At 38.6% G+C, this 24,225-nt stretch overlaps 2 protein-coding genes across 2 annotated transcripts; one reads left to right on the top strand and one right to left on the bottom strand.

The window, feature by feature from the left end:
- The first annotated feature begins 87 nt into the window (after positions 1 to 87).
- On the top strand, positions 88 to 19,113 carry LOC108434596. The gene is made up of 10 exons (XM_037534783.1): positions 88 to 134; positions 918 to 966; positions 1,039 to 1,114; positions 1,604 to 1,726; positions 1,812 to 1,840; positions 4,099 to 4,247; positions 7,184 to 7,235; positions 17,558 to 17,687; positions 17,800 to 17,984; positions 18,908 to 19,113. Exons 2-10 carry the CDS (start codon positions 931 to 933, stop codon positions 19,010 to 19,012), a joined length of 885 nt encoding a protein of 294 aa, XP_037390680.1. The 5' UTR covers positions 88 to 134; positions 918 to 930; the 3' UTR covers positions 19,013 to 19,113.
- Positions 19,114 to 20,281: 1,168 nt separating this feature from the next.
- On the bottom strand, positions 20,282 to 23,623 carry LOC108434582 (glycoprotein hormone beta-5-like). The gene is made up of 2 exons (XM_017709821.1): positions 23,429 to 23,623; positions 20,282 to 20,470 (listed from the first exon to the last, which is right to left on the bottom strand). The coding sequence occupies exons 1-2, from the start codon at positions 23,621 to 23,623 to the stop codon at positions 20,282 to 20,284; spliced, it is 384 nt and encodes a 127-aa protein (XP_017565310.1).
- Between the last annotated feature and the right edge of the window lie 602 nt (positions 23,624 to 24,225).

Genomic DNA, 24,225 nt, shown 5'->3' with positions numbered 1-24,225 from the left:
GCTCATCACCATAGAGACTGCAGCAGATCTGCAGCTGATTGGTTGAAAGATAGACCAATCAGGTGGGGGAAAGAAGCGAGAGGCGGGATGTCCAGTAGTTGAGGGGGTGATTGCTAAGTTAGCTGCTCTACCTGGTTAGTACTAAATAAAGTTCAGGTCTGAAATTGAGGTACTTCACGTTTAATGGTAGATATTAATCGCTAAGCTTTAAATGTTATTTTATTTATGTAATTTTCAAACACGACACAAATGTCTCAGTGTGACCGCGGTTAGCTCTGGACAGTGACCGCTGCATTCCAGTCAGCGCGGATGTATGATGGACTTTGCTTGGTTAGCCGTGGGCTAAGGCAGGACTGTGACTGACTGAAAAAGTACCTTAATGTGTATTTAGAGCTCATATCTGAGACAGTTTGGGCTACTGGGCCAGCTAAAATGTACACTGTCAGTATTTTCAGTCTCTTTCTGCACAGCAGGTCATTGCCTTGAAGAGGAATATGCCAGTTCAGGCCTTTTCATTCCCTGTGCCTGAAACCAGGTTCTTTCAGGTTGGCCAGCAGATTTACAAATTTAAGATAAGGAGTGGAAGCAAAATCAGGCAAGATTAGCAGCTTTTGTTAATATTGATCATCAAAGTGATGCATTTGGGAAATGTAGATAACAGTATATCTGTAAGAGAGTTATTGCATCATGGGACAGTATGTTCTACGTCCTAGATATTTACATATTTTACTGGCTTTGGTCCATACAGATGGAGAGTGTGTACACCATCATGTGAATTATTATTATTACTGAAAATTCTTCATAGTCCAACACAATGCCTTAGGACTTTATCCATAAAACCAGCATTAAGTTTACGTTTTAGTCCAATTCTAAGTTAATAGTTCAGTTAACGCTCACTTCCTTTTGTTTTTTCATAGTTGTGAAGAAGAGATGTTGGATAGTGAGTTTGTCAGTGACGAGCTGGAGGTAACACAGATTAAACAAACTGAGGTTAATGTACTGTACTAGCTGTATATTAAACTCTCCATTGTCTTACAGAATGCTGTTCGAGCTGTGCTTATGAACCTGGACAATCTTCAGCCATTTACCACCCAGCATTTCAACATCTTCCCTTGTATGTTTTTTTTAAAGATATTTGACCTGGATACTTGTATCCCTATACTGGGGATAATATTAATAATAAGTTTAATTCACATAGCACCTTCTTATTCTCAAAGACGCAGGTCAATATCAATGTACAAAAATATTTCAAAGATAACATAGTAACATACTAAGCAGAAGAGGTGAAAAATGATGAGAAACAAGGAAACCGAGGAATAAAAGTAAGTTTACTTTATCATAGACTGTGTATAACAATAATGGAGGGGAGTGGTAAAATTAGAGGGAAGAAGAGTGAAAGTATTAGAATGAATGACTTGGAAGTGTGAAAGAAGGAGCCAAATCGAAGGATTAAGGATTGAGTGTTTCACAGTTTAAGTGCTGTGGTACTAAAAGGGCTGCTCCTAAAAAGTGGAAAGTTTAAAAGTAGGGACCACCACAGCCCAGTTTTAGAAGACATTGCTCAGACTTTGTTGCTCTCTTATCTGCAGTGCTTCAATTACAGATAAGAGTAGGTGGGAGCGTGTGTCAGAGTTGAGGTTCAAGAAGGGAGACATGAAGCTTTCGGCTTACCCTTTCCTCCTCACACTTTATGTGGAGACAACTGAGCCAGTCCCTCAGCACACAGGTGAGCAACACCCAGTAGCTTGCATGTGTTTAAATAGTGCAGTGATGGGTGTTAATTAGGTTTTGCATCTGTTCTTGTCTTCCAGCGAATCACGCAAATGAACGGATCCCTCCAGTGAGTACCTTTCATCGCCTAGCGTGCATCTTACGCCAAAGACATAAGGAACCTTTACTGTTGGTCCAACCTCCTCTCAGCTTTTAAGCTACTTGTCTTCCTGAGAGCTCAGGAACCAATTACACATTTGTAAACAAACCCTTACACCCAAGCAGTTGCATCATCTGCACAACCTCAGTATAGTCCACACTAACTGTGTGAGAGATAATACACAATGACTCACTCTTCCTCTGCGTGATTTATAGAGTTTAACTTCACAGCATGACGACAGTTTTGCATCTTAGAGAGAGAACTAAATAGAGACAACTCTACATCACTGACCTGTAATATCCATTTGCAGACTTATTTATACATTATTTACAAATGCAACAACTATGAAATAGGGTTGAAATACTAGTACGATATTGCTACATATTGCAACTGCAAGACACCTTGTAACATATTAAAGTACATTTGTGAGTCATGGTAAAATACTGGCCTGCGTTATTCTGACAAGCAAAATTATTCAGCACGCAGCGAAAACAGAAGACATGATTTATTAGGCATTTAATTAATTTGCATGTTGTTTTTCTGAGGTTTGAAATGTTGGACCAGACAACAAAGCACCAGCACTAAATTTAAAAAACGTTTAATTTTCACATATTATGCTGCACTACTTAAACAGGGTTAATTATGCTGTCTTTATAATGAAACACTCAGTTGGTGTTCTTTAAGTACAGACAATATCCACAAAATGCTCAAAACAGATTTTGTGATATGATTTATCACAGCAGTGATCAAATACACTATATTTCCAAAAGTATTAATTCGCCCATCCAAATCATTTAATTCACGTGTTCCAATCACTTCTATGGCCACAGGTGTATAAAACAAAGCACCTAGGCCTGCAGACTGCTTCTACAAACATTTATGAAAGAATGGGTCGCTCTTAGGAGCTCAGTGAATTCCAGCGTGGTACTGTGATAGGACGGCACCTGTGTAACAAGTCCAGTCGTGAAACTTCCTCACTACTAAATATTCCACAGTCAATTGTCAGTGTATTATAACAAAGTGGAAGCGATTGGGAACGACAGCCACAAAAATGACAGGGTGGGCTCAGCAGATGCTGAGGCGCATAGTACACAGAGATCGCCAACTTTCTGCAGAGTCAAGCACTACAGACCTCCAAACGTCATGTGGCCTTCAGACTAGCTCATGTACAGCATAGAGAGCTTCATGGAATGGGGTTCCATGGCTGAGCATCTGCATCCAAGGCTTATATCACCAAACGCAATGCAAAGTGTCAAATGCAGTGGTGTAAAGCGCCTCCAGTAGACTCTAGAGCAGTGGATACATGTTCTCTGGAATGAAGAATCACACTTCTCCATCTGGCAATCCGATGGACGAGTCTGGGTTTGGCGGTTGCCAGGAGAACGGTACTTGTCTTACTGCATTGTGCCAGGTGTAAAGTTTGGTGGAGGGGGGATTATTGTGTGGGGTTGTTTTTCAGGAGTTGGACTCGGCCCCTTAGTTCCTGTGAAAGCAACTCTTAATGCTTCAGCAGACCAAGAGATTTTGGACAGTTTCATGCTCCCAACTTTGTGGGAACAGTTCGGGGACGGCCCATTCCTGTGCCAACATGACTGCGCAGCAGTGCACAAATCAAGGTCCATAAAGACATGGATGAGCGAGTTTATTGTGGAAGACAGAGGCCTGCACAGAGTCCTGACCTCAACCCGATAGAACACCTTTGGGATGAATTAGAGCGGAGACTGTGAGCCAGGCCTTCTCATCCAACCTCTGACCTCACAAATGCGCTTCTTGAAGAACGGTCAAAAATTCCCATGAACACACTCCTAACCTTGTGGAAAGCCTTCCCAGAAGAGTTGAAGCTGTTATAGCTGCAAAGGGTGGGCCGACATCATATTAAAACCTGTGGATTAAGAATGGGATGTCACTCAAGTTCATTTGCGTGTGAAAGTAGATGAGCGAATACTTTTGGAAATAGTGTGTCATCATATTGCCTGCCTCTATTCATAATTTTGTAGCCCTAGTCTGAAATATACTTAGGTAAGACAGTCATCTCTTAAAATACTGACATTAATGCTCACAAATCTGAGCTTTAATCTCAGTTGTGAAATTGGTCAGTGTTCCTGTAACAACTAACATTTGCAATGTTTTAGCAGAAGTGAAATGTATGAGTTTTTCTGTTCTTCTGATGCACATTCTGTGAGAAATGATTTGTACTTGTATTAAATGACTATTTTTAATTTATACAGGATAGAGAGTCTATACTGGACAGTCCACATTTTCCTCCAATCCCACTAAGTGAACCCAAGTACAGGACAACAGAACAGGCACAAGAGGGTGCTCTGAGCCAGGTCAACTATCACAACATGGCAGAATCACACCGTCCTGCATATTTCCAGTAGGTTTTGAAAATGTGAATGTGACTCTGTCTTTGTCATTCCTCTCATACTGTTTTCTCCATCACCTTAGCATACTTTCCTTAGCATATTTTCAGAGGGCTCATACAGTTTATCCATCTTTCTTTGGCCACACAGAAATGTGAATTTACATTTTATAGGGTTATCTTATTGAAAAAGCTGTTAAATTGACAGTTCATTGTCTATATTTCTCTGTAACTTACACTGTAAAAGTGCAAAAAATTACTTCATGTGGTAACAAGTAAATTGGCTAGTTTTATTCGATCTAATTAAATACTTTGAATGAATGATTCTTTCAATGTAAGTAAAACTACATAAAGCTAGTTTAATTGCTTCTTGCCCCATGGAGTAATTTTTTTACTTTTTACACTGTACTTGACAAAGAGGACATGCATAACTCCACTAATTGGTCTCTTGTTCTCTTTTTCCTCCCACGTTTTGAGCTTTTCCTGTTTTTCAGATTTCAAAAGCCTATAGAGCTGCTATGACTAGTATTAAATGCAGTGAGGCAAAGTGATTGCACAACACTTTTAACTTGGCAGACACTGAAATCCTTTCTTATAAGTGCATAACATACATATTGTTGCATACTAACACACTTGTTATTCAATTATTGATCTTGATGTAACTTAACCTTTTTTCCTTATTTTCATCATACTGTTTGTTATCAGAGACAATCATTTTGCCGAGAAATAAAAGTATGAAACTGTCACTGGGGTGGTACCCTCAAGGCTACATCTCAGTACCTTTAATCAGGGAACATAATTATACAATAATCCATTGAAATAATATTGTCTAAGTTGTATTGACTCCACACACCACATCTCAGTTCTGTTTTAAAACATTAGGTTATGAAAAAGTACAAATACATACTTTTCCCCTGGAAAAAACTATGCAAGGTGTACTTGGACCTTAAAACCACTGTTAAACCTTTGAAGGAAAATTTACATTGTTTGTACCTTGATGAATAAGAAATATACCTGCACAAAGCCTTTATTTCTAACAGTGTATTTAAAACTCATTGGCTCCAAACAGACCTCTATCAAAAACTAATGAGTTGTTGCTGGTGTCATAATGATTTTACAGATGTAGTAGGTAGAGATTAGACTGAATTACGCTTGAATATTTATTTAAGATTAATCACTGAGTAGTCATATGCAGTTTAATAGTTTAAAAAATTAAATTAATGGCCAACTAGAAACAGCTTTAGTGGCACAGAGGCTTACCAATATCAATAATAACAACATTAGGAATATCTAGTTTGTCATATTTTGACTATTTACAGGTACACAAATCAAAATATTTCGATATTTCATTTTAAGATCACTGAAAGGTTAAATAACTGTTTGGTTAAATAACTCGATAATAAAGCGATACCAACGTTATGCATCTGGAAGCAAGTTCTTTGTGATGTAATGCTGATTTACTGTGGATCTCTGTCGTGTCTGTATAGCATGTCATAGTGACAGAAGTATTTCAGCACCGTTAATATTCCTCAGAGAGTATTTCTACTGAAAATACATCGATAATACTGAAAATGCATTCAAGCGTAACCATAACTCTAAACATAACTCACTTTAATCACTTGATGTTAAGAAAACAGACTTCAGTGTGGGAAGTCAGTAGGCAGATAGAGCTCGAGGTGATGTTTGTATGAGCATTTGCTTTGTCACTAGTCTAATCTGTCACATTTGCTGCAGTGATCAGATGTGAGGCTGTAGTTATGAAATAGTCCAGTGGAGGAGGCTGAACACAGGGCGCCATCTCAATCAAACCGTCACTCAGCCAGCAAACTGAACATAATCATTTTGTTGTTATGAAAACCTCCCATCACATATGAGCAAAGACAGCTTTGACAAATGCAGCTAATTTGCATTTATATCTATTTTGCGGTGGGGCAAGGGAAAACCCACGTCACCTTCACTCTTCAAATAAAGGAAGCTAAATGGGCCTTTGCTTAAATGTGCAATTCTAGGGAAAATCTTTAGCTAATATAGATTAGGGGTGGGTGATTTGGCAAAAATAAAACAACCCAATATCTGAAGACATTTTCGCAGCATATGATACTTGCCACGATATTTCAGTTTTGTTTGTGAACAGATTTGAAAGCCCTAGCAAAAGAGCAGTGGCACATTCAAGCCTATGAAAAACAATGTGTTTTAGGCCAGCATTTCATATGCTTCATTGCACAAAATCCATTTAATCAGGACTAATTGTGCTCTCTTTCTGATGAAGCATGCAGTTGTTCCAGAAGTACTGGTGATATCCGCAATATGCTCAAAAAAGGTCATGATGGTGTAATTTAGCACAATGACGTTCCTATGAATTGTCATATTGTGTAGACATCTCTAAATAAATGTTACACAGAATGGATTTTTGCACAAACTTAGGGTTCTATGAAGTTATATCAGTCAATGGTATATACCCTTTACATTATGTAGAGACCATTTAAATATTATTTAAAAAGGCACATCACATGAGCCTTGTGAATCTTATTCACAATCCAATTTGCAGTCTTTTTTTATGAAAATGCTTCTTTAATGAAAATTGAAAGGTTTTTTAGGTAGACAAAAGTGGCTCTTCTATGGCAACACTCCAAAGAACGGTTTTTTGAAAGCTTCTAAGAGTGCTGATCTGAAAACGTGGTCTTCTCTAGAAGCACTGAGGGAAGCTTAGCCTTAGGCTTGTTCTGGTGAAGACATCAGTAAAACAGTTTACACAATCCACCTTCCTGCCAGCACTAAAATAGACAGTCTTATTCAGGTGATCTGTGTGGCTTTAGGCTGATGAGCTTGCAGACATGCCTCAAACAGACTTTGTGTTTTCATGTTAAATGTGCTGGAAATGGGAACAAGAATTGAATGTGTCAACTCAAAGAGAACAAATAGATTTCTCTGTTTCCCTCCTTCTCTCCCAGAGAGCCCCCTTACCTGGCTGATGGTGGAGAAGGGATGGTTTGTGGCAAAGAGGTGTGTATGAGGTGTTCTGTCTATCATTCATACACAAACCTTATCTGTCTGGGTGCTTAAACATTCTTTATTGCCCCCGTAGGGCAAACAATCTGACACATTAGCCCACTCAGGTGGCATAACTAGCTCCATTAAGTTAATTATAGAAACTGATAAAAATAAAAGAGCGGCCACATTTTGGTTTTATTTAAACAGTGATAGATTTAAGAGCCAATACATCCATCATCTCTGTTGTTTTCTCTATTTCTCTCTCTGTCACACACAATCACACTCTCTTTCTCTCACAGTTACATGCTGATTCAGAGGTGCCTTCCCAGCCTGTTCCAGGTGCCAAGAACCCAGCAATTGAGAATGAATCATGCACTCACCACAAATATCACTTTAACTTTGTTGCCTTATTGTTTTTAGTCATTTCTGCTATGTATACATGGATAAACTATGGCTGTCACTATGAGTTATATTAGTAATCAAGTAATCTACAGATTATGAGGTAACACTATATTTGGATAAGCCTACGTGTAGATGTTTTTTGCCATATAGATACTTACTTTGCCCTTAACTTGCCATTCGCAACGCTAATCTTAACCTGCACCAAAAACCTAATTGTAATCCTAACCATAACATTGAGAATCAATTTAGTTTTACCAAATAGTTTGTTAACAATCTGTAAATAATCTATAAGGGACTGTCCAAATAAAGTGAGACAGATTATTCTGACAATACATTGAGTTATCAGTTTTACATTCAGGAGACATATTTTTAGGTCTCTAAATATTCTCTTGTCCATGTACCAAGACATGTTACACTCTGTTAGCTTGTAAAAGCTATATATGTGATAGACCTGCATTGCAGTTAACAATAAATGTAAGGTGTTATGAGTAATCACTGTTTTTACAGCACTATGTTACTAAAAGTGATTTCTGAAAGAAAAATAACAGCAATTAATAAGATGTGAAAAAATGTGTTCTCCCATTGGCTGGGGTGGTTGGGGGTTTAGGCAAACAATAAGCCAAATTAAATGTCCTCACATCTTTAGCCTGAAAGTCCCACTTTGGGCAGCCCTACTTTATGAGAAAAAGATGCTCTGCAAGTACAAGGAAAAGTAAAACACTTTAAAAATTATTTTAAATATACAGTATAAGAAATATGTAACACAAAATATAAGAACACAGTGTAGCATAAAAAGTGTATGCAGTGAGAGGAAAGGACTCTTTATACTTTCAGTGCATATGTCCGTTTGAAATTTACACACGTTTTCTCACCTATAAATACGTTTAAAAAAGTATGTATTCTTGAGCACAAGGATATGTTCCCAAAAAAAAAATTCAGAGCCCACAAGCTAATAACATTGGTAGAGCTGTAATCATCAAGAAATTTTTGCTGATAATTCATTCTAATGTAAATAATTGCAATTAAGGAGTTAATTTGTTTTTTTATCATTGTATTTAGCTGTTAAAAGTAGATGTAGTAATAATTTGCCATCTTTGTTCCTGGATATATTTACTTAAACACATGTAACACAGAATCATTTGTAAAATCAAGCTAAACTACACTCATTCTGCCAGCATGCCATAAGAATAATAGCTACTGAGCTAAAAAATTAACAAACATTACCTGTAAAGATGTTAGAGCATCACTTTAGAAATTCCATGATTGTATCAATAAATGCATTTACTGCTTTCTTTTACAATCCTGCATACAAAACAGTTGAGATGCTGTGCAAAATGTAAATAAACACAGAATACAATTATGTGCAAATAATTAAAAAATTACATTTAATTGAAAATAGTACAAAGACAACATATATGTTGAAACTGAGATTTTTTGTTGGTTTTTGAAAAATATATGCCCATTTTGAATTTGATACCAGCAACACATTCCAAAAAGAATGGGACGAGGGCAAGTTTACCACTGTGTTGCATCACCTCTTCTATTAACAACACTTTCTGAGCTTTAGGACTGAACTTTAGGAACTGAGGAGACCAATTGCTGTAGTTTTGAAAATAAAATGTTTTTACATTCTTGCTTAATACAGGCTTTCAGCTGCTCAACAGTTCATCAGTACAGCCACAGATGCTGGCTTTTGAACTGTGCGCAGGTACACCAGATGTTTCTTCTCCTAGCCCAGAGGACGTGGAGTCCATGATTTTCAAAAAGAATTTCAGGTGATTCATCAGACCACAGAGCACTTTTCCACCTTGCCTCAGTCCATCTTAAATTAGCTGAGGCCCAGAGAAGGCGGCAGCATTTCTGGATCCTGTTTATATGTGGTTTGTTCTTTGCATCTGTGGATGCAGGAACACCAGTTTTCACTGGCACTGGTTTCTGGAAGTGTTCCTGAGCCCATGCAGAGCTAGCTGAAGGCCTTAAGGTCACAGCCATTCAAAAGTGTAAAAGTGTATTAAATATATGAAATACAGAGTATATAACGATTTTCTGGAGGTTTAAATTGCTTGGGTCAAATTTAGCCCAAAGATAATGATGTTAGTAAATTTGAATATAGTGGAGGTGTTAAATGATTTGCTCATCATTGCATTCTGTTTTTATTTATATTTTGCACACCTTCCCAACTTTTTTGGGAACTTGTATTTACGTTTATTTTCCTCAACCCAACACGCCCAGTTTACATTCTGCTTGTTGCAGAATAATATGATTGTGAAATCTAATTACTTTGGATAAAAACTGCAGTCACCTTAAACAGTTGTGATCATCTTATATAATTGCAATTAGACAATTATATAATAATTGTGACAGGCCTAAGCATTAGTACTTTATTACAAAACCATTTTTGCAGCATTGCATTTTGGCCCATTTCTCTTGTCAAACTTTCTGGGGTTCTCCAGGGTTAGATGGGTCCCTCTGTTGGAGGGCTAAGCCATTTAAGCACTTTCTCTTCTTTCTAAGCTGATGAGATTAAATTCTCCAACATGTCCCAGTACATCACTGAATTCGTGTTTCCTTCGATGGTATGTCATACCCCAGTGCCGTTTGCGGAGAAGCAGCCTCATATCATGGCGCTCCCACCTCACTTCACTGTGGGCATGGTGTTCATGGGGACAATTAGTTGTGTTTACATGAACTTTCCAGTTGCATATTCTTGAACCAGTTGTACTGACGGCGATTTGAGTGTTAAATAATGTTGTCCCTGAGAACTTTAGCTACCTCACCTTCATGATTTCCACTTGTTGTGTGAAATCTTTGAGTTATCTACTAAAATGGGCTTCTCTGGCTCTGTTTCTTACTGTTAGAGAGACTAGTATGAGAATAGGGCATATGCATTGTCATGGTGCAGATTGCCAACTAATCATTACCAGTTCATTAAGAAGGAAAACTTGAATCAAAAAATTGAATTTGAGTGAGCTTGACTGCCCTGCTATTGATTTACCCGTAATGTAATTCTTTAAAAAATCTCTTTGGAGCAGTGGAGCAGGAAGCCCCTGAGATGTCTGACTCTAAACCTACAGTAAGAGAGCAGCCTGGGCTGCTCAGCAGACTTGCCAGGTGAGAAATTTGTAGGCCTGCAAGCTTTTATCTCACTATCCTCACTGTATACATTTGCAGTGGCATGATACAAATGGCTTAACCACTTGCTCAAACCACTGCTGTGTTGTATTGAGTAAAATTGCCTTTCTGAAGTGTTGTTTTCAAATGATAGCAAGTTAAATCCTTTTATTTATGCTTATGAATTGGTTGTTTTTTCCAGAAATGCAATGTTTCCCTTCTCCGTGATCTTTGGCAGGAGATATAATGAGACTATGAAATGAAAGCTGCAAAGTTTATCATTGTTTTCATGTGAAATTTAGTTAATGTTTTTAAAAAAATTATGTTAAAATGAATGTTAAAAAATGTGAAATATCTCATTTACATTACGTCCCAACCGTGACTTTAAAAATGTAAGATTTGAATGCCCTTTTCTGCATATATGCAGTTTAGCGTGATTACTTGAATATAAATTTCCTCAAATGGGGACTGTGTGTCCTTTTTTTTCCGTGTGACATACCTGCTTCTTTTGGAATTTTAAAGCTGTTATAACAGGCTTACCATTTTATGAGCTGTGTTACTGCGGTAAATTGGCACCTGTTTGTTTCACATTTCTTTCACATATATAGGCTATTTTTCAATAAACATCAGGTGGAAGCTCTACTTGTTTCCTGTCACTTCCTCAGTAAGCCAGGCTTTGCCCTTCACCATCTTGTTTTTGATGGGCCGCTCTGAACGAGGTGAACTCATCGGCTGTACTAAGTGCACTTAGGCCTTGTGCACTCGTTCCCCCTGCCTCTGCCCATTCTTACTATTCATGCGTTTACCTGACAACTGCCTTCTCCAAAGATCATTACTGGCAACAATATAGAACAATTAGATTAACTTCTCAAAGTGTGCTAATTTTAGTTACATGACTCAATTCCCTGGGGCCACGTTTTGCCTCTTCTGTTTTTTATTTTCACATGGTTTTGAAGCCCCGTAACCTGGAAACACAAGAGCATGAAAAAAGATATTATTAATACGTCCGCTTACACTTTAAGCCGGTATTACTGGTGCCATGACGACAAAGGAGAGTATGACAACCGTTTTCCCTTCTCTAACATAATGCACTATCGTTCAAAATGTTGCTCTTTTGCCCCGTGAGTGAGGTCCACTTTAATCTTGGAAAAGAGGCTGGTCCTCTAAAGTTGACAGTTGCTTATTTTTAATGAACTCAGGCTTGTTCTGGTGAAGGCATAACTGTAGGATAACAATGCAGGATTTGCTCAACATCACATTGTTTAGTATTTTAGTAAATTGGATAATGATCAGTGTTCAATATTTTACTAAAATTTTCTTCAGTATTTTAGTAGTTCAGTTTTCTAGTAAGCTGGATACTGATCAGGGTCTCTGCTAGATATATGATGAATTTGTTCAGCTTTTAAACATGCAGAAATGCTGTGGTTCATTCAGACAAGTTTGGTTTGCTTGTTTGAGATTTTTTTGGTTTTGTTTTGTCGAGTGACACCGCCCTCAGGACCCTTCGCTTATGTGAGGTTATCTTGAGAGGCAGGTGGGCAAAAATGATGTCGCCCTTTTTTTCCAAATGACTTCATAAGTTGTGCATGTTAGGTAATGGTGGGTTTTAATTGCATTTTTGTGCGTGACTCTGCTATTGTAGTGAGGGTATTCAGGGTGTTATTAGTGAGGGTTTTGTGTAACAACCTATCAGTACTGTTACACAGCATGTGTAATATGTGCAGAACTTGAAAGGAATAGCTTACACAGCTTATCCCTTAGTCTATCAGCCAAGACATGTTTGGTGTCTAAAGTTTGTCTTTAGTTTTGCACTGGAGCTACATGGCAAGTATAATGGAAGTCTTTGTCCCCCCAAAAAGAATAAAACAAGAAAAAAGTTCATAATAAAGCCAGTAGTTAGCAATTCTTCCTATATTAGATACATTTTATAAAAACAGACACTTTGCCTTACAATAAGATACACATGAGACCAGATGCGGTACACAAGTACAGTTCTACTTGTTTGTCAAAACACAAACCCAGACACAGACATTAGATCTAAAAAAAAAAAAAATCTTAGATCTGAAGTGTTTATAGCCATGTCTAAAAAATTATGTAAGACCATTATGCAAAAAACAAGTAGGTAGAGAAAAGAATAGATAGAAAAAGTATGGTCAAAAATATATAGAGAAAGAATGAAAATCTAGTTCTTATGGTAAATAACGTTTAACACAGTACATGACTGGATCTATATGAGTGAGTTGGGTGACTGGGCAGGGGCGCTGAAAGGTTGCTTCAAAAAAGTTCACGTTTAAATTTCTTTTAATTATCTTTTTACAGTTAACTTTGAGTTTTCTTTAAATCAGGGCTGCACAGCTCCAGCCCTGGAGGGCAGCTGTTCAGCGCAGTTTTGTAGTTCCCCTATCCATACACCCTCGCTAAACCTGGCTGTCAACAGATGAGCTGAAACAGTTGTGCTTGAGCAGATAAATCTCCAAACTGTGCTGCACACTGGATCTCCAGGACCGGAGCTCTGCACCCTGCATTACATCTATTTGCATACCAGACTAATCAGTCTCTGTCTAATAATCCATCCTTTGTCATACAACAAGCATCGTCATATGCATGCCTTAAATTGATGTGAAGGTGATGTCTATGTGGATAAAACACAGGCACAAACAGCCGTTTTGACATTTTCCTTTAATGTGCATTTTGACATTAATGATCTTCAATGCGAGCTTATGCACTCTTATTGGCAAACCTGGCTTGATAAGGCCTTAGCTGAGAAACGCAGTTTTCCTCCAAGCTTGCTTTGGACACTTTTATCACCCCAGAGTGCAAGAAGACATTTGGTTTGGGGATAATTCCTGCCTCAGAAATTTTTCATGTACGGATTAAAAAAAAAAAAAAAACTTTACTCTTCTCTGTGTCTGACGACTTCTGAATGTGCTCTTCATAATCAGATCAGTGTGTCCTGCGGGTGTTTGCACTTGGCTTCTCATGTCGTCAAGTAAAATCCAAATGCACCACTAAAAATGTGTTGATGCAAAGGGCCACTAGACCTTCTTCTGAAAGTGTTGCAAGGTTTCAGGTAGTCATCAATGGATAAGTGGTGTATGTGGGAGTTATAGGGGGAGTGTTATGTTTTCAGAATTTGTGTGGATAGGGCATCACTCCCCACCAACTCCAATGCCCAGGGCCATCAAAGGATCTGACCTTGAAAAACACACAAAAATCTTTTCAATGTTGTGTTCATACACACACACTTGTACACACAGAGACACATAGACGTTTAAAACAGTGCATGTAGGTGGGATGCTGAGGTGGGTTTATTGAAACATGTAAATGTTGATTATTCATATTTTCATTCTTTTAGACATGCTAACAAATGGCATTTCATTTGTAGATTTCCTCTGTCCTTCTCCACCACCCACACTTCAACGCTGCTGGGTCACAAAAGGGAGAAAACAAGAAAAAGCAATTAAGTAAGGGGGGAAAAAAGAGATGTGGTGCAGTAGAAGACACTGAAGTCTATTGAATAAAGGAGGGGTCTCATACACAGATCTGAGAAAGGATAGTATGTGGGCGTAACTAGGTGGGATACTGGAGGATAACTTCTACCTGCACTACTTATAGTAGTGAGAGAGAGAAAGAGACAGAGCTCTTAGAGTCAGCACACTTGTTTGACCTGTCTTTACACACCTGGATAGATCCACGCCTACAGGTAATCTCAAATCTATGCCTTACTTGAACCCATTTTTATTGTAAAAATAAATGCATTACGTTATTATAGTTTGCTTTTAAAGTTCCATTTTTTGCACATGAATGGTCGCAGTTTTTCCTTTTTAGCAACTATATGTTGATCATTGCTTTGAATTTGTATCTTATGATCCCTCCTTTTATGTCATGTTAGAAAACTGGTTTGTATGATTTAAATCCTGTTCAGTTTATTCTAAAACGTTTGTAGTGCGGCAGTTTCAGTGTTGATGACTTGATGCAATTCCTGCTGATTAGAATTACCTTTTGGAAGGTCAGTGTTGCTCTAATTAAGATGTAAAACTGTGATTAGAAAAGATGCAATTTCCAATACAAAATGTGCCACAAGAAATTGATAGAAAAGCATCATTCTTAGCTTTCAGATATAGTGCATTGTTAGAGATGTGTAGATCTAAATATCTTTGCTAAGCGGAACTGTAATAATATATACAGGTCCCAAACTCACATCACTTACATCAGCACCCTAAACCACAAGGATTTGCATATGGGTTCACATTTTAATTCCTCACTCTTATAATTACATCAATTTATATTAGTCTCATAGTAGCTAATGAAACACACATCCCCGAGTGTTCTATTGCTTTTATACAACAGTTAAATAAATAAAGTAAGAAGTTAATAAACTGGGCCGTGAACGCGGCGTTTAATATGTTTTAATGTTCACCTCCTTCCGCCAAATTATAGTTGCTTAACAAGCAGCTCTGCAACGTCACAGTAACGAGCTCCACCCACTCGCTGCACAGCCAGTTCGTTCTCCAGCTCCTTACACTAAATTCCCGAACTGTCATCTCCACTAAGCAGCTTTTTTTGTTTTTTATTGCGTCAGTTTCATGGCTCAGTCTGTTTTGGTCAGACTCTGAAGATCAGACTACACGTTTGCTGAATAGTATTGTTTCATGTCTGGGTTCAGGTTTAGGTTTTCTGTCACAGCTGCTGAAAAGCTGCTCAGCGGTAATGACAGTTTGGGAACTGTCGGTCAAATGTGATCTTAAAAGTATACGTCTTCTGTTTGTGCACAAAGTAAGAAGTAAAAACTTTCAAATGGCTTGAGCATCTACTACAGCTGTCAAACTGGGTACTTAGCAACGGCGCCTTAGTGGAGTGATACAATGTGAGAAACCTGTGATGTTATGGTGAAATATCAGCACGGGTAGAACGCCTCTCAACCAATCCGCTTGCATGGCTGGGACTAACTGTTGTATTATGGAGAGTTTATAGTAGTTACTGAATAAATTAATAATCAATAACAGTTACTTAGTCATTTATAGTAGTTCCTCAATAATTCACAGTGGATACTGAGTAATGTATAGTAGTTCCTGGATAACCCTTAGTGGTTACTGAATAAAAGCTACTGAATAAGAAGTCAAAAGATTAATTACTCAACAATGAGCCTGGAGCTTAAGGAGCTAATCTACTATTAAACGTAACAGAAGTCACTAATGCCAAAAATGAATTGAAAACCAAATAATGTTTTATGGTTAAGTTTGTTAAGGTCTAACATGACGTTCAGGATTGTTCATTTAGTATTCTCTTACTGATAAAGAATATTTTATATTAGTCCTTAACTTAATGAAAGTATGAGTTGGCGCCAACAAGATAAAAAGCTGGAATGACTAATGAAAACAAACTCTAAGCAACAGTTCACTGCATGGAAACCCTGGTACCATTTGAAGGGGGAAAGTGGCAGAGTTTCCTCCCACCTAATTGACAGTGCAATTTGTCGCCCCCCTATAATACAGTCCCAAGATGATAATCACAGCACAGCTCTCATAACGGCAGAGCTGGAAAGAGCAAGACTAGGTCAGGGCGGCTTTCACTGAGAGGGAAAGATTCATCTCAGGGAAAAAATGACTTAACAAAGTACGTAAAGATTATTGAACAATCCGCAAACGATGTGGAGGACAGAGAATGAGCAAAAACACAGTTATGAGCTACTTAGCAATGTAAATGAATTGTGCCCCAACTGCACTAAGTTATTACACGCTATTGTACTGCTCATAGAATAATCTTTGACTTGTATGTTGCTTGGCAACTCCAGATGGAGAGCTGCTTTCCTTGGTGGAACATTTGTTTATTGTGGCATTATTAATAATAAATTATTCATTTAACATTTGTGTCTTCATCATATGTTGCCATTTTTCATAAAAGCAATATGCCACTCAAGGTCATTTACATCATGCTGTATAACACCCCTAAACTGTGGTCAAAATCACTAATACATCTCTTGGCTTGGTTTAATGTTAATGTTATGGCCAGTGTCATCATGTGCAAGAACTTCACGTTAGTGTATCTTGTTAGTTTGATTCAAATGAGGGCATATTTCCTATTATACAGCCTTAGGACGTGGACAGGCGTGTATATGGTGAAAATAGGCGTAGAAATAAGAAACAGTCACCACCTGACAAGAGAATAAAGGCCGCTTTGTCAGCAATCTCAAAAATGTTGACATAAGGAAGGGGATTTCACTTCAAATGTTCAGCATATGAAGAGCTGCAATTGTGTTTGCCCATAGAAATCTTGTCAAATTATAAAGGGATGTACATGTAAGGATCAGTTGGATAGGAGAGGGGGGACTGGGGAGATTGTCAGAAGGTCTCAGTCTTTTTTTATTATTGTTGTTGAAATGATCATAACGTTCACTGCATAGGACAGGAAAGCCCCAGATGTGAGAGACTCAAAGGTCTACTGTTCACATGTAACTGATACAGCGAGTGACTAAACCAATGCAATACATTAAAAGAGAGGTGTCCGGCTCTGGTATTCCATTTTAAAAAACATATTAACATAATTGCAGTTGTCCCACATTTTCTGTTCAGTCATACACAGGAGAATTAGCATATACCAACTTTGCTACCTCAACTTAAAATGCATTGTTTTTTAAATGCAGACGTATTTTCAGTCAAAGCCTGTTTTTTTATTTTGTTGTGTGTTGGGCCTGAGTTTAGCCCAGCTTGGTGATTTCTTTGCCCAAACACTGCAGAAAATCACCAAACAAGTCCCGGAACTGGACACCTCGGAATTCAGTTGCCAACATATGCCAACATCTCATTTTTTCACATGCCCAGGCCACTGACTCCATGGCTAAACAAGTGACCCCTGACATGCTTGTGCTCTTGCTGCCCATACTGCTGCTGATGCTGTTGATACCATTTAGCTGGAGCTCTGAAGGGCTGAGCCCAGGCTGCCACCTTTATCGTGAGTATATATACATGCACAGAGCCGAGGTCAGAGAGATGGTGTTAGTGTCACAACCATGTTCTTTTAAAATACTCCTTTCTCTCTCTCTCTCTCTCTCTCTCTCTCCTAGCATTTAACGTGACCATCCGAAGTGACCGGCGGGGAACCTGTCGAGGAGCCCATGTGGTTTATGCTTGTGTAGGCTACTGTGAGTCCAGTGCTTTCCCCTCACGCTACTCTGTCCTGCTGGCCTCCAACTTCACACACAACATCACTTCTGCCTCTCGCTGCTGCACCATCAGCAAGGTGGCCAAGGTAACGACACACAGCGGAGACGACACTCACTTCATAGGACCATGCACTGTAGCTACATATAAACATGCAAACACAGAGTGCACTACTAATACAGCTTGAAAAGTCTGGAATCACTTAGATATTATACACAGTACTGTGCAAACATTTTAAGCCGCTGGGAAAGTTTTTAAAGCTGTTTAATTGAGCAGTAAGCATTTATTTGTATTTAAAATACATATAATATGAACACAGTAAGCAGTGACAATGTGTTTGCTTATTAGACTGATATTGATATCAGCAGATAATTGTTTCCTTTTAAACCTGATGGAACTGCCAGTGGCTCTGGACTTCAATTCCTCACTTAACTTAATACTCAGTCAGTAACAACGAGTTTCCTTTGTTCTACATGTAATTCCTAATTAATAATCATTATGTTGTAATGAAAAAAATGTATTGCCATCAGACCAAGGTTTAAATTTAAACTAAATTTAAACTTTACACTAAACATTTGATATTGTTTAGTGTATTTCACAAGATGAGAATGTTTAGACAGGGAAGCTGGGTTACTGTACTTGCATTTGAATCATTTTACTGCTTTTGTAATACTATACAGGTCAATGTCACATTGCTCTATAATAGTAATCCAGATACACATAGTCCCAGTTTCTATGTTTGTATGTGCATATTGGATACAGGCAACATTTGAGATTTGTCAAATCACAGTATCTCTAATAAATAGTATAACGTAACTTAATGTGGTGTAATGCAGTGGATTTACAATACTTTTGTTATCACCTCAGTAATACCTTATTATTTAAATTAGTATTTAAATCACTGATTTCCACCAATTGAACAGTAGTGTGAACGTAAACATGCAGGCACAAAACCCATTAATACATTTATCTATAAATGACTGATATTGGATATGCCCTGTCTTCCCTCAGGTCAAAGTTCGTGTGGAATGCCCTCGAGGCCGTCACCATGACGACATTGAGATCTTGACAGCGCAGGCCTGCCGCTGTGACATGTGTCGCAAGTCCCGTTACTGAGCCTCCACAGCAACAGCGGCCTGGCCTGCTTTACATCACAGAACATACAGCACAGAGAGAGAGAGAGAGAGAGAGAGAGAGAGAGAGAGCAGCACATTTCTAAACATGCTCAAGTACTTCAAACATGCTTTATTTCCTATTTAAATTCAGTGTTGAATGTGAGACAGATTTCAAAAGGAATTCTGACAATATTTCAAATTGTGTGCATAATTAAATGGTTTAGATGTGAACAAATACATTCAGAGTTGTTTGATGTTAAACGCTTTGTTCTAGAGAAACGTAGATTCAGACTTGCGCATAATAGTGGTGGTAGAAACCAGACATCTGAAGTGTTACTGCCTTTTAAAGCTAACTCATATAGTGACAGATATGTTGCCTGATGCCCGAGACACTGGTTAATAATAGTTTTGAGATAAGGTTTTCACCTAAAATCTATTTTTAAAATTCTCTTCATGATGGAGGGGCACATGCAGGCAAAATAGTCCTCAAGGATTTTTTTACCACTGTTATACTGTTGTCAACATTACATATAAAAAGTCCAAAGATACTTATATGTTCACTTATAACATTAGCAAGTCAAAGGGTTTTATCTGTGCTGGAGGTGTTATCGCTCCTCATTCTTATCACCACCACTGCCACTGTAAAGAAATCTGAGTTGGTCATTTTCTTGACAGTTAACCTTACCAATATCCATGACTTTGTTCATGTATAAATTTTGCAAAAATTGGTGGAATTCCCCTTTGATAAAACATGGTGTGAATGCACAGAAATGACAACCCACTTGAACTACTACACCAGTAATCACATTTTGTACATGCAAGAAAGTACATTTCAACCAGATTTTGATTCCTGCTTCATGGATGACATAAAGAATGTATATACTTAATTTATATTTGAGATGTTCTTTTGTCTAAGAGTGAATGTTGCAGTTTGAGAGAGAGGAAAAGTAATGCGTTCAAACTATTGATGAAATAAAATGGAAAACAAATTTAGAACCCTTTGTGTTGTTTTTTCTGTGGTGTTCCTAAAAAGGCCTAAAGAGGCTGTTGTGATTAATCTCGATGTAACATCAAAGAGGTACTGTCAGCGCAATCGATGCAATGGTGGGATGTTTTACAGGCAGGTGGTCTAGAAATGACAATTGAAATCAGTAGCACTTCACAAATTATAGTTTATTCATGCATTCAGACAAATGCTGATACATTCTCACAGAAACCACCAAATACACAAGATCATGCACTGTATGTGTGTATAAGAGGGTGTGAATGCTCAGAAGGCCTCACACTCTGTGTAGTGTGAAGAACAGGCATTACATTCACACTGCAGGGCCTGAGGGTAGTGGTAGAGCGGAGAGATTCCGGGCAGGCAGCCTGGTAAGCGGCTGGTCATGTGACGCCAGCGGCTGTAGGTGCAGACGCGGTGGTGCCTCTGAATGAAAGGAGGATCCGGTACTGGTCTCTAAATCACAACACAATGCACCACCTTAAAGGAACAGTTCACGGACAAATCACATTTACACAGTTTCGCTCTTACCCTAAATACAGTATATCAGCCAAGAGATGTCTGATGTTTGACGTTTACCTGTTTAGTTCTAGCACTAGAGCTACAAAGCTAGTATAACAGTCTCTGGCAACAATTCCGGGGGGTGCAACCATCTAACATATGCTACTGAAGTCTGGAATGAACTTTATGTTAAAGCTAATGGGCTAGTAGCTTGGTTTAACTTCCAGTATAAGCAGTGTGTGCATAAAAACAACTGATACTACATAATGACTTTCTGAGATTTTAGCATGATCTGCCAAAATCACAATCTATGATGATTCAGGCATTGTCATCAATGTTGACAAATAAAAGAGAGAAGAGCTTCAAAATATATTTGGTGATTTACAAAGATAATGGCAAAGGAAAGTTACACCAGTGAAATTTGTCTGTTCTCAGTTATCTAGAAAAGTCAGTGTTAAATGTATAGCTAATATTATAGCGTATCTGCAGTTAAAATGCTTGTACATTAGCAGTGTATGTGTTCAGGCCCTGTGTCATTCAGACGTACAGCCCATAAACACTGATTTACCAGGATGCACTTGTTGACATTTGTCACAAATGTCTCGTTAAGTAGGCTGTGACCTTTTCAACTGGAACAGCCTGCAGCTCCCTCACTTCTCCATCACATGCACTATACATTCCTGCTTTACTGGCATCGTTGCTATGGGTGTCCTTAGGCACACTTTGCTTATATCGGAAGTGTACTGCACCATCTTGTGCAACTAGATTCCCATTGATCTGTTCCCAAGACTGTTACCTGGACAGGCACTGGCATGTAACCACTGCAATATTCTTAAAAGATGGAAAGGAAATCCCAATAAGAAGCTAGCATCAGCCTTGAGAGATTAGCCTATGAAATCAAAGTCCTTATGGCAAACTGTGTTCACCTAGCGGCCGCCAGGCAGTTATTTCCAGTCACACAAGACCAGACTCTTATCTCTTTGAATGGGAAGAGACCAAAATCCACATTTTAATTTTCAAACACAAATTTCAAATCACTGGTAAAATCTGACAAATATCTTCTACATCATTTGTGGCAAATAACAAAGCTGCATTAGACTGTTCTGGCTGTTTTCACTGAAGGGTGGGACTTTTTCCCATAAAAAGATGCCATATTGACTGTTACAATCTGTCCCATTTATTTTCCAACCAGTGACCCGTCTCCTCCTTTCCAATGTCTCTGATCAAATTCAGTATGACAGTGGTATTTGCTAACACAACAGAGTTTGTTCACTACAGTGTTTATTACAGATTTCCCAGTTTTCATATGCTTATCACGTGAAGAGGTACAGCAGCGGAAAGAACTGCAGAAAAACAAGGTGGCACCAAGAAGATGAGAATGAAAAAAGGAGGACAAGCACATATCCAAGCAGGTGGGCGGTGACAAATGTTGACGGGATGTTAACTTAGGGTACATAGCTACAAACATTAGCATTTGTTTGTAGCACATTGACTGTCATGATTATGTCACATTTAAGACAAAAGCTTTCATCAGTTTTTATTTCATCACTTTCTAGCCAGATTAGCCATCTTAGTGTAGCATATAAATAATATAGAGTAAAAAAAAGATGAAAATGTGCAGAATATAAAAACAGTTATGTTGCATGAAGGCAGTTCTGTGTGTGTGGAAGGAGAAATACAGTTAGAATTTATTGTAGGCTGGTCTGCATGTTTTAACTCATGGTTTGAAAACAAGTCCCACTCTGGCCCTGCTAATGTGTTAGCAGGAATATGGTGGCTGTAAATAAAATAAAATAAATAATACCTCTAAAAAAGGTATGTTAAACACCTAAAATAGCCCCATAACTCCAGAGGAAAACTAAAGAAACAAATTCTGGCCAATGTCTTTACTGCATTAACATGTTTACTCTGTGTGATTGCAAGTTACATATTAAAAAGTAGCCTACTGGGGAACAACTCCAGATCCTACACATTTCATACTCTTGTGGGGCAGTAGTGGGCTGGAGGTTAGGGAACCAGCCCTGTGACTGGAGGGTTGCCGGTTCGATCTCCTTGGCTGACAGTCCATGACTGAAGTGCCCTTGAGCAAGGCACCCAATCCCCAATTGCTCCCCGGGCGCTGTGGATTGGGCAAGTGTGCTCACTGCCCCCTAGTGTGTGTGTTCACTAGTGTGCATGTATGTGGGTGTTTCACTGCACAGACGGGTTAAATGCAGAGGTCTAATTCCACATTGTACAAACACAGTGACAAATGGTTGTAAATTCAATTGTTGTGATGTCACTCAAACTTTCCAGCTGTTTAAACCAGCTGTGGGACAAAAAACTATTAATATGTGCTTTAAACAAAAGAACACTTCAATGAATGTGAATCTGAGTGGTGCAACAAAATACACCCGTATTAGTAAACAGCTCTTTTACGTCAACAAATCTTTGCAGCTATTTTTTTGTAATGAACTGGGAATTTACAGTAAAATGAAAGGGTTCAAAAAGAAGACAAGATCCCCAGTTGTTTGTCGGGGACAATATAAACCTTAGTCCTACTAAAACAGAATTAAAGGAGGTATTATTAAAATATGCCCTGCGATGGACTGGCGACCTGTCCAGGGTGTATCCTGCCTTCCGCCCGAAGACTGCTGGGATAGGCTCCAGCATCCCCCCGCGACCCTCACGGAGAAGCGGCTTAGAAAATGGGTGGATTATTAAAATACTCATATGTTACCGTGATTATAAAGTGATGCTTTCCATTTTCAGTAAGCATCAGCTATGACCAAGTATTAGTAAATTAAGGCAGTACAGTAAGCATTCACAATTCCCGCTACTGGTTTCCCTTAATATGGTAATTATATAGCATATATTACAATGTCCTGCCAGCTCTTCCAGGGTTTTGCATATGTGAAACAGCAAATTGGTCACCTCCCAGGTGTGGCAGCGGCCCCAGCATGCCTCTGTGTGTATACGCAGACTCTTGCAACCAGGCTTCTGAGCCACGAAGGAGAAATCCCGCACAGCGCAGCCACGGAAACTGTGCAGGGTCGTCACAGCAACAGCAACCCCAGCAACCAGGAGCACAAAGGTTACAGAGGTCAAGGGGTGACTGCTGAGGCTCATGCTGCAAAACAAATTATGAATAAAACATGACTCAACATATGATGGAACAGAGGAAGGAGGAACTCACTGCAGTGTGGTCACTGGTAGCTCTGCCCACAGAAAGAAAATTCCTGGGAAACAGAGTTCATAGGATGAGGATTCCTGGAACAAACATGCCTATTCAAGTCAATGACGTGTGGCACTACTAGCAAAAACAGCTGGCGCCATTCTGATGCCAGCTGTTTGAGACATATCAGACATATTAGTTCTTGTCATTCAGTTTTCTACTATTCATTTTTTAATAACACTTTACTGAAGGGCAGCTAAGGCTACACAACATTTACACAAGACTTGCATGACAGCTGAAATACACCTAAATAAACATTAATAAATGCTTATTCCAGTAAGCGTGAACATAACATTTTCTGAGGTAAAATGTCTTCAGAACTGACCAAAAACACCCTTTATGACAACTGATGCTTGTTGAAATAAGCCTTCAAAGATGTTTATGTAGGTTTATGTCAGTTGTCATGAAAGGCTTATGTAAACCCCATATAGAGAATGAACACATGTGCATTGTATTAACTATATGTGAGATACCTTTAACATACAATTCATTCCAA

The sequence above is a fragment of the Pygocentrus nattereri genome, chromosome 2 (assembly GCF_015220715.1).
Source record: "Pygocentrus nattereri isolate fPygNat1 chromosome 2, fPygNat1.pri, whole genome shotgun sequence".
Lineage (NCBI taxonomy): Eukaryota > Metazoa > Chordata > Actinopteri > Characiformes > Serrasalmidae > Pygocentrus > Pygocentrus nattereri.
This window is presented reverse-complemented; position numbering and strand designations above follow the sequence as displayed.

Bases quoted from the DNA above. Each gene is read 5' to 3' on its own strand.
- LOC108434582 (XM_017709821.1), bottom strand. From the start codon at position 23,623: ATGAGCCTCAGCAGTCACCCCTTGACCTCTGTAACCTTTGTGCTCCTG. The intron at 20,471-23,428 runs GTGACCAATTTG...GTTGTGATTTAG, and splicing joins GCCGCTGCCACACCTGGGAG to AGACCAGTACCGGATCCTCC.
- LOC108434596 (XM_037534783.1), top strand. From the start codon at position 931: ATGTTGGATAGTGAGTTTGTCAGTGACGAGCTGGAG. The intron at 1,727-1,811 runs GTGAGCAACACC...CTTGTCTTCCAG, and splicing joins GCCAGTCCCTCAGCACACAG to CGAATCACGCAAATGAACGG. The intron at 1,841-4,098 runs GTGAGTACCTTT...TAATTTATACAG, and splicing joins CAAATGAACGGATCCCTCCA to GATAGAGAGTCTATACTGGA.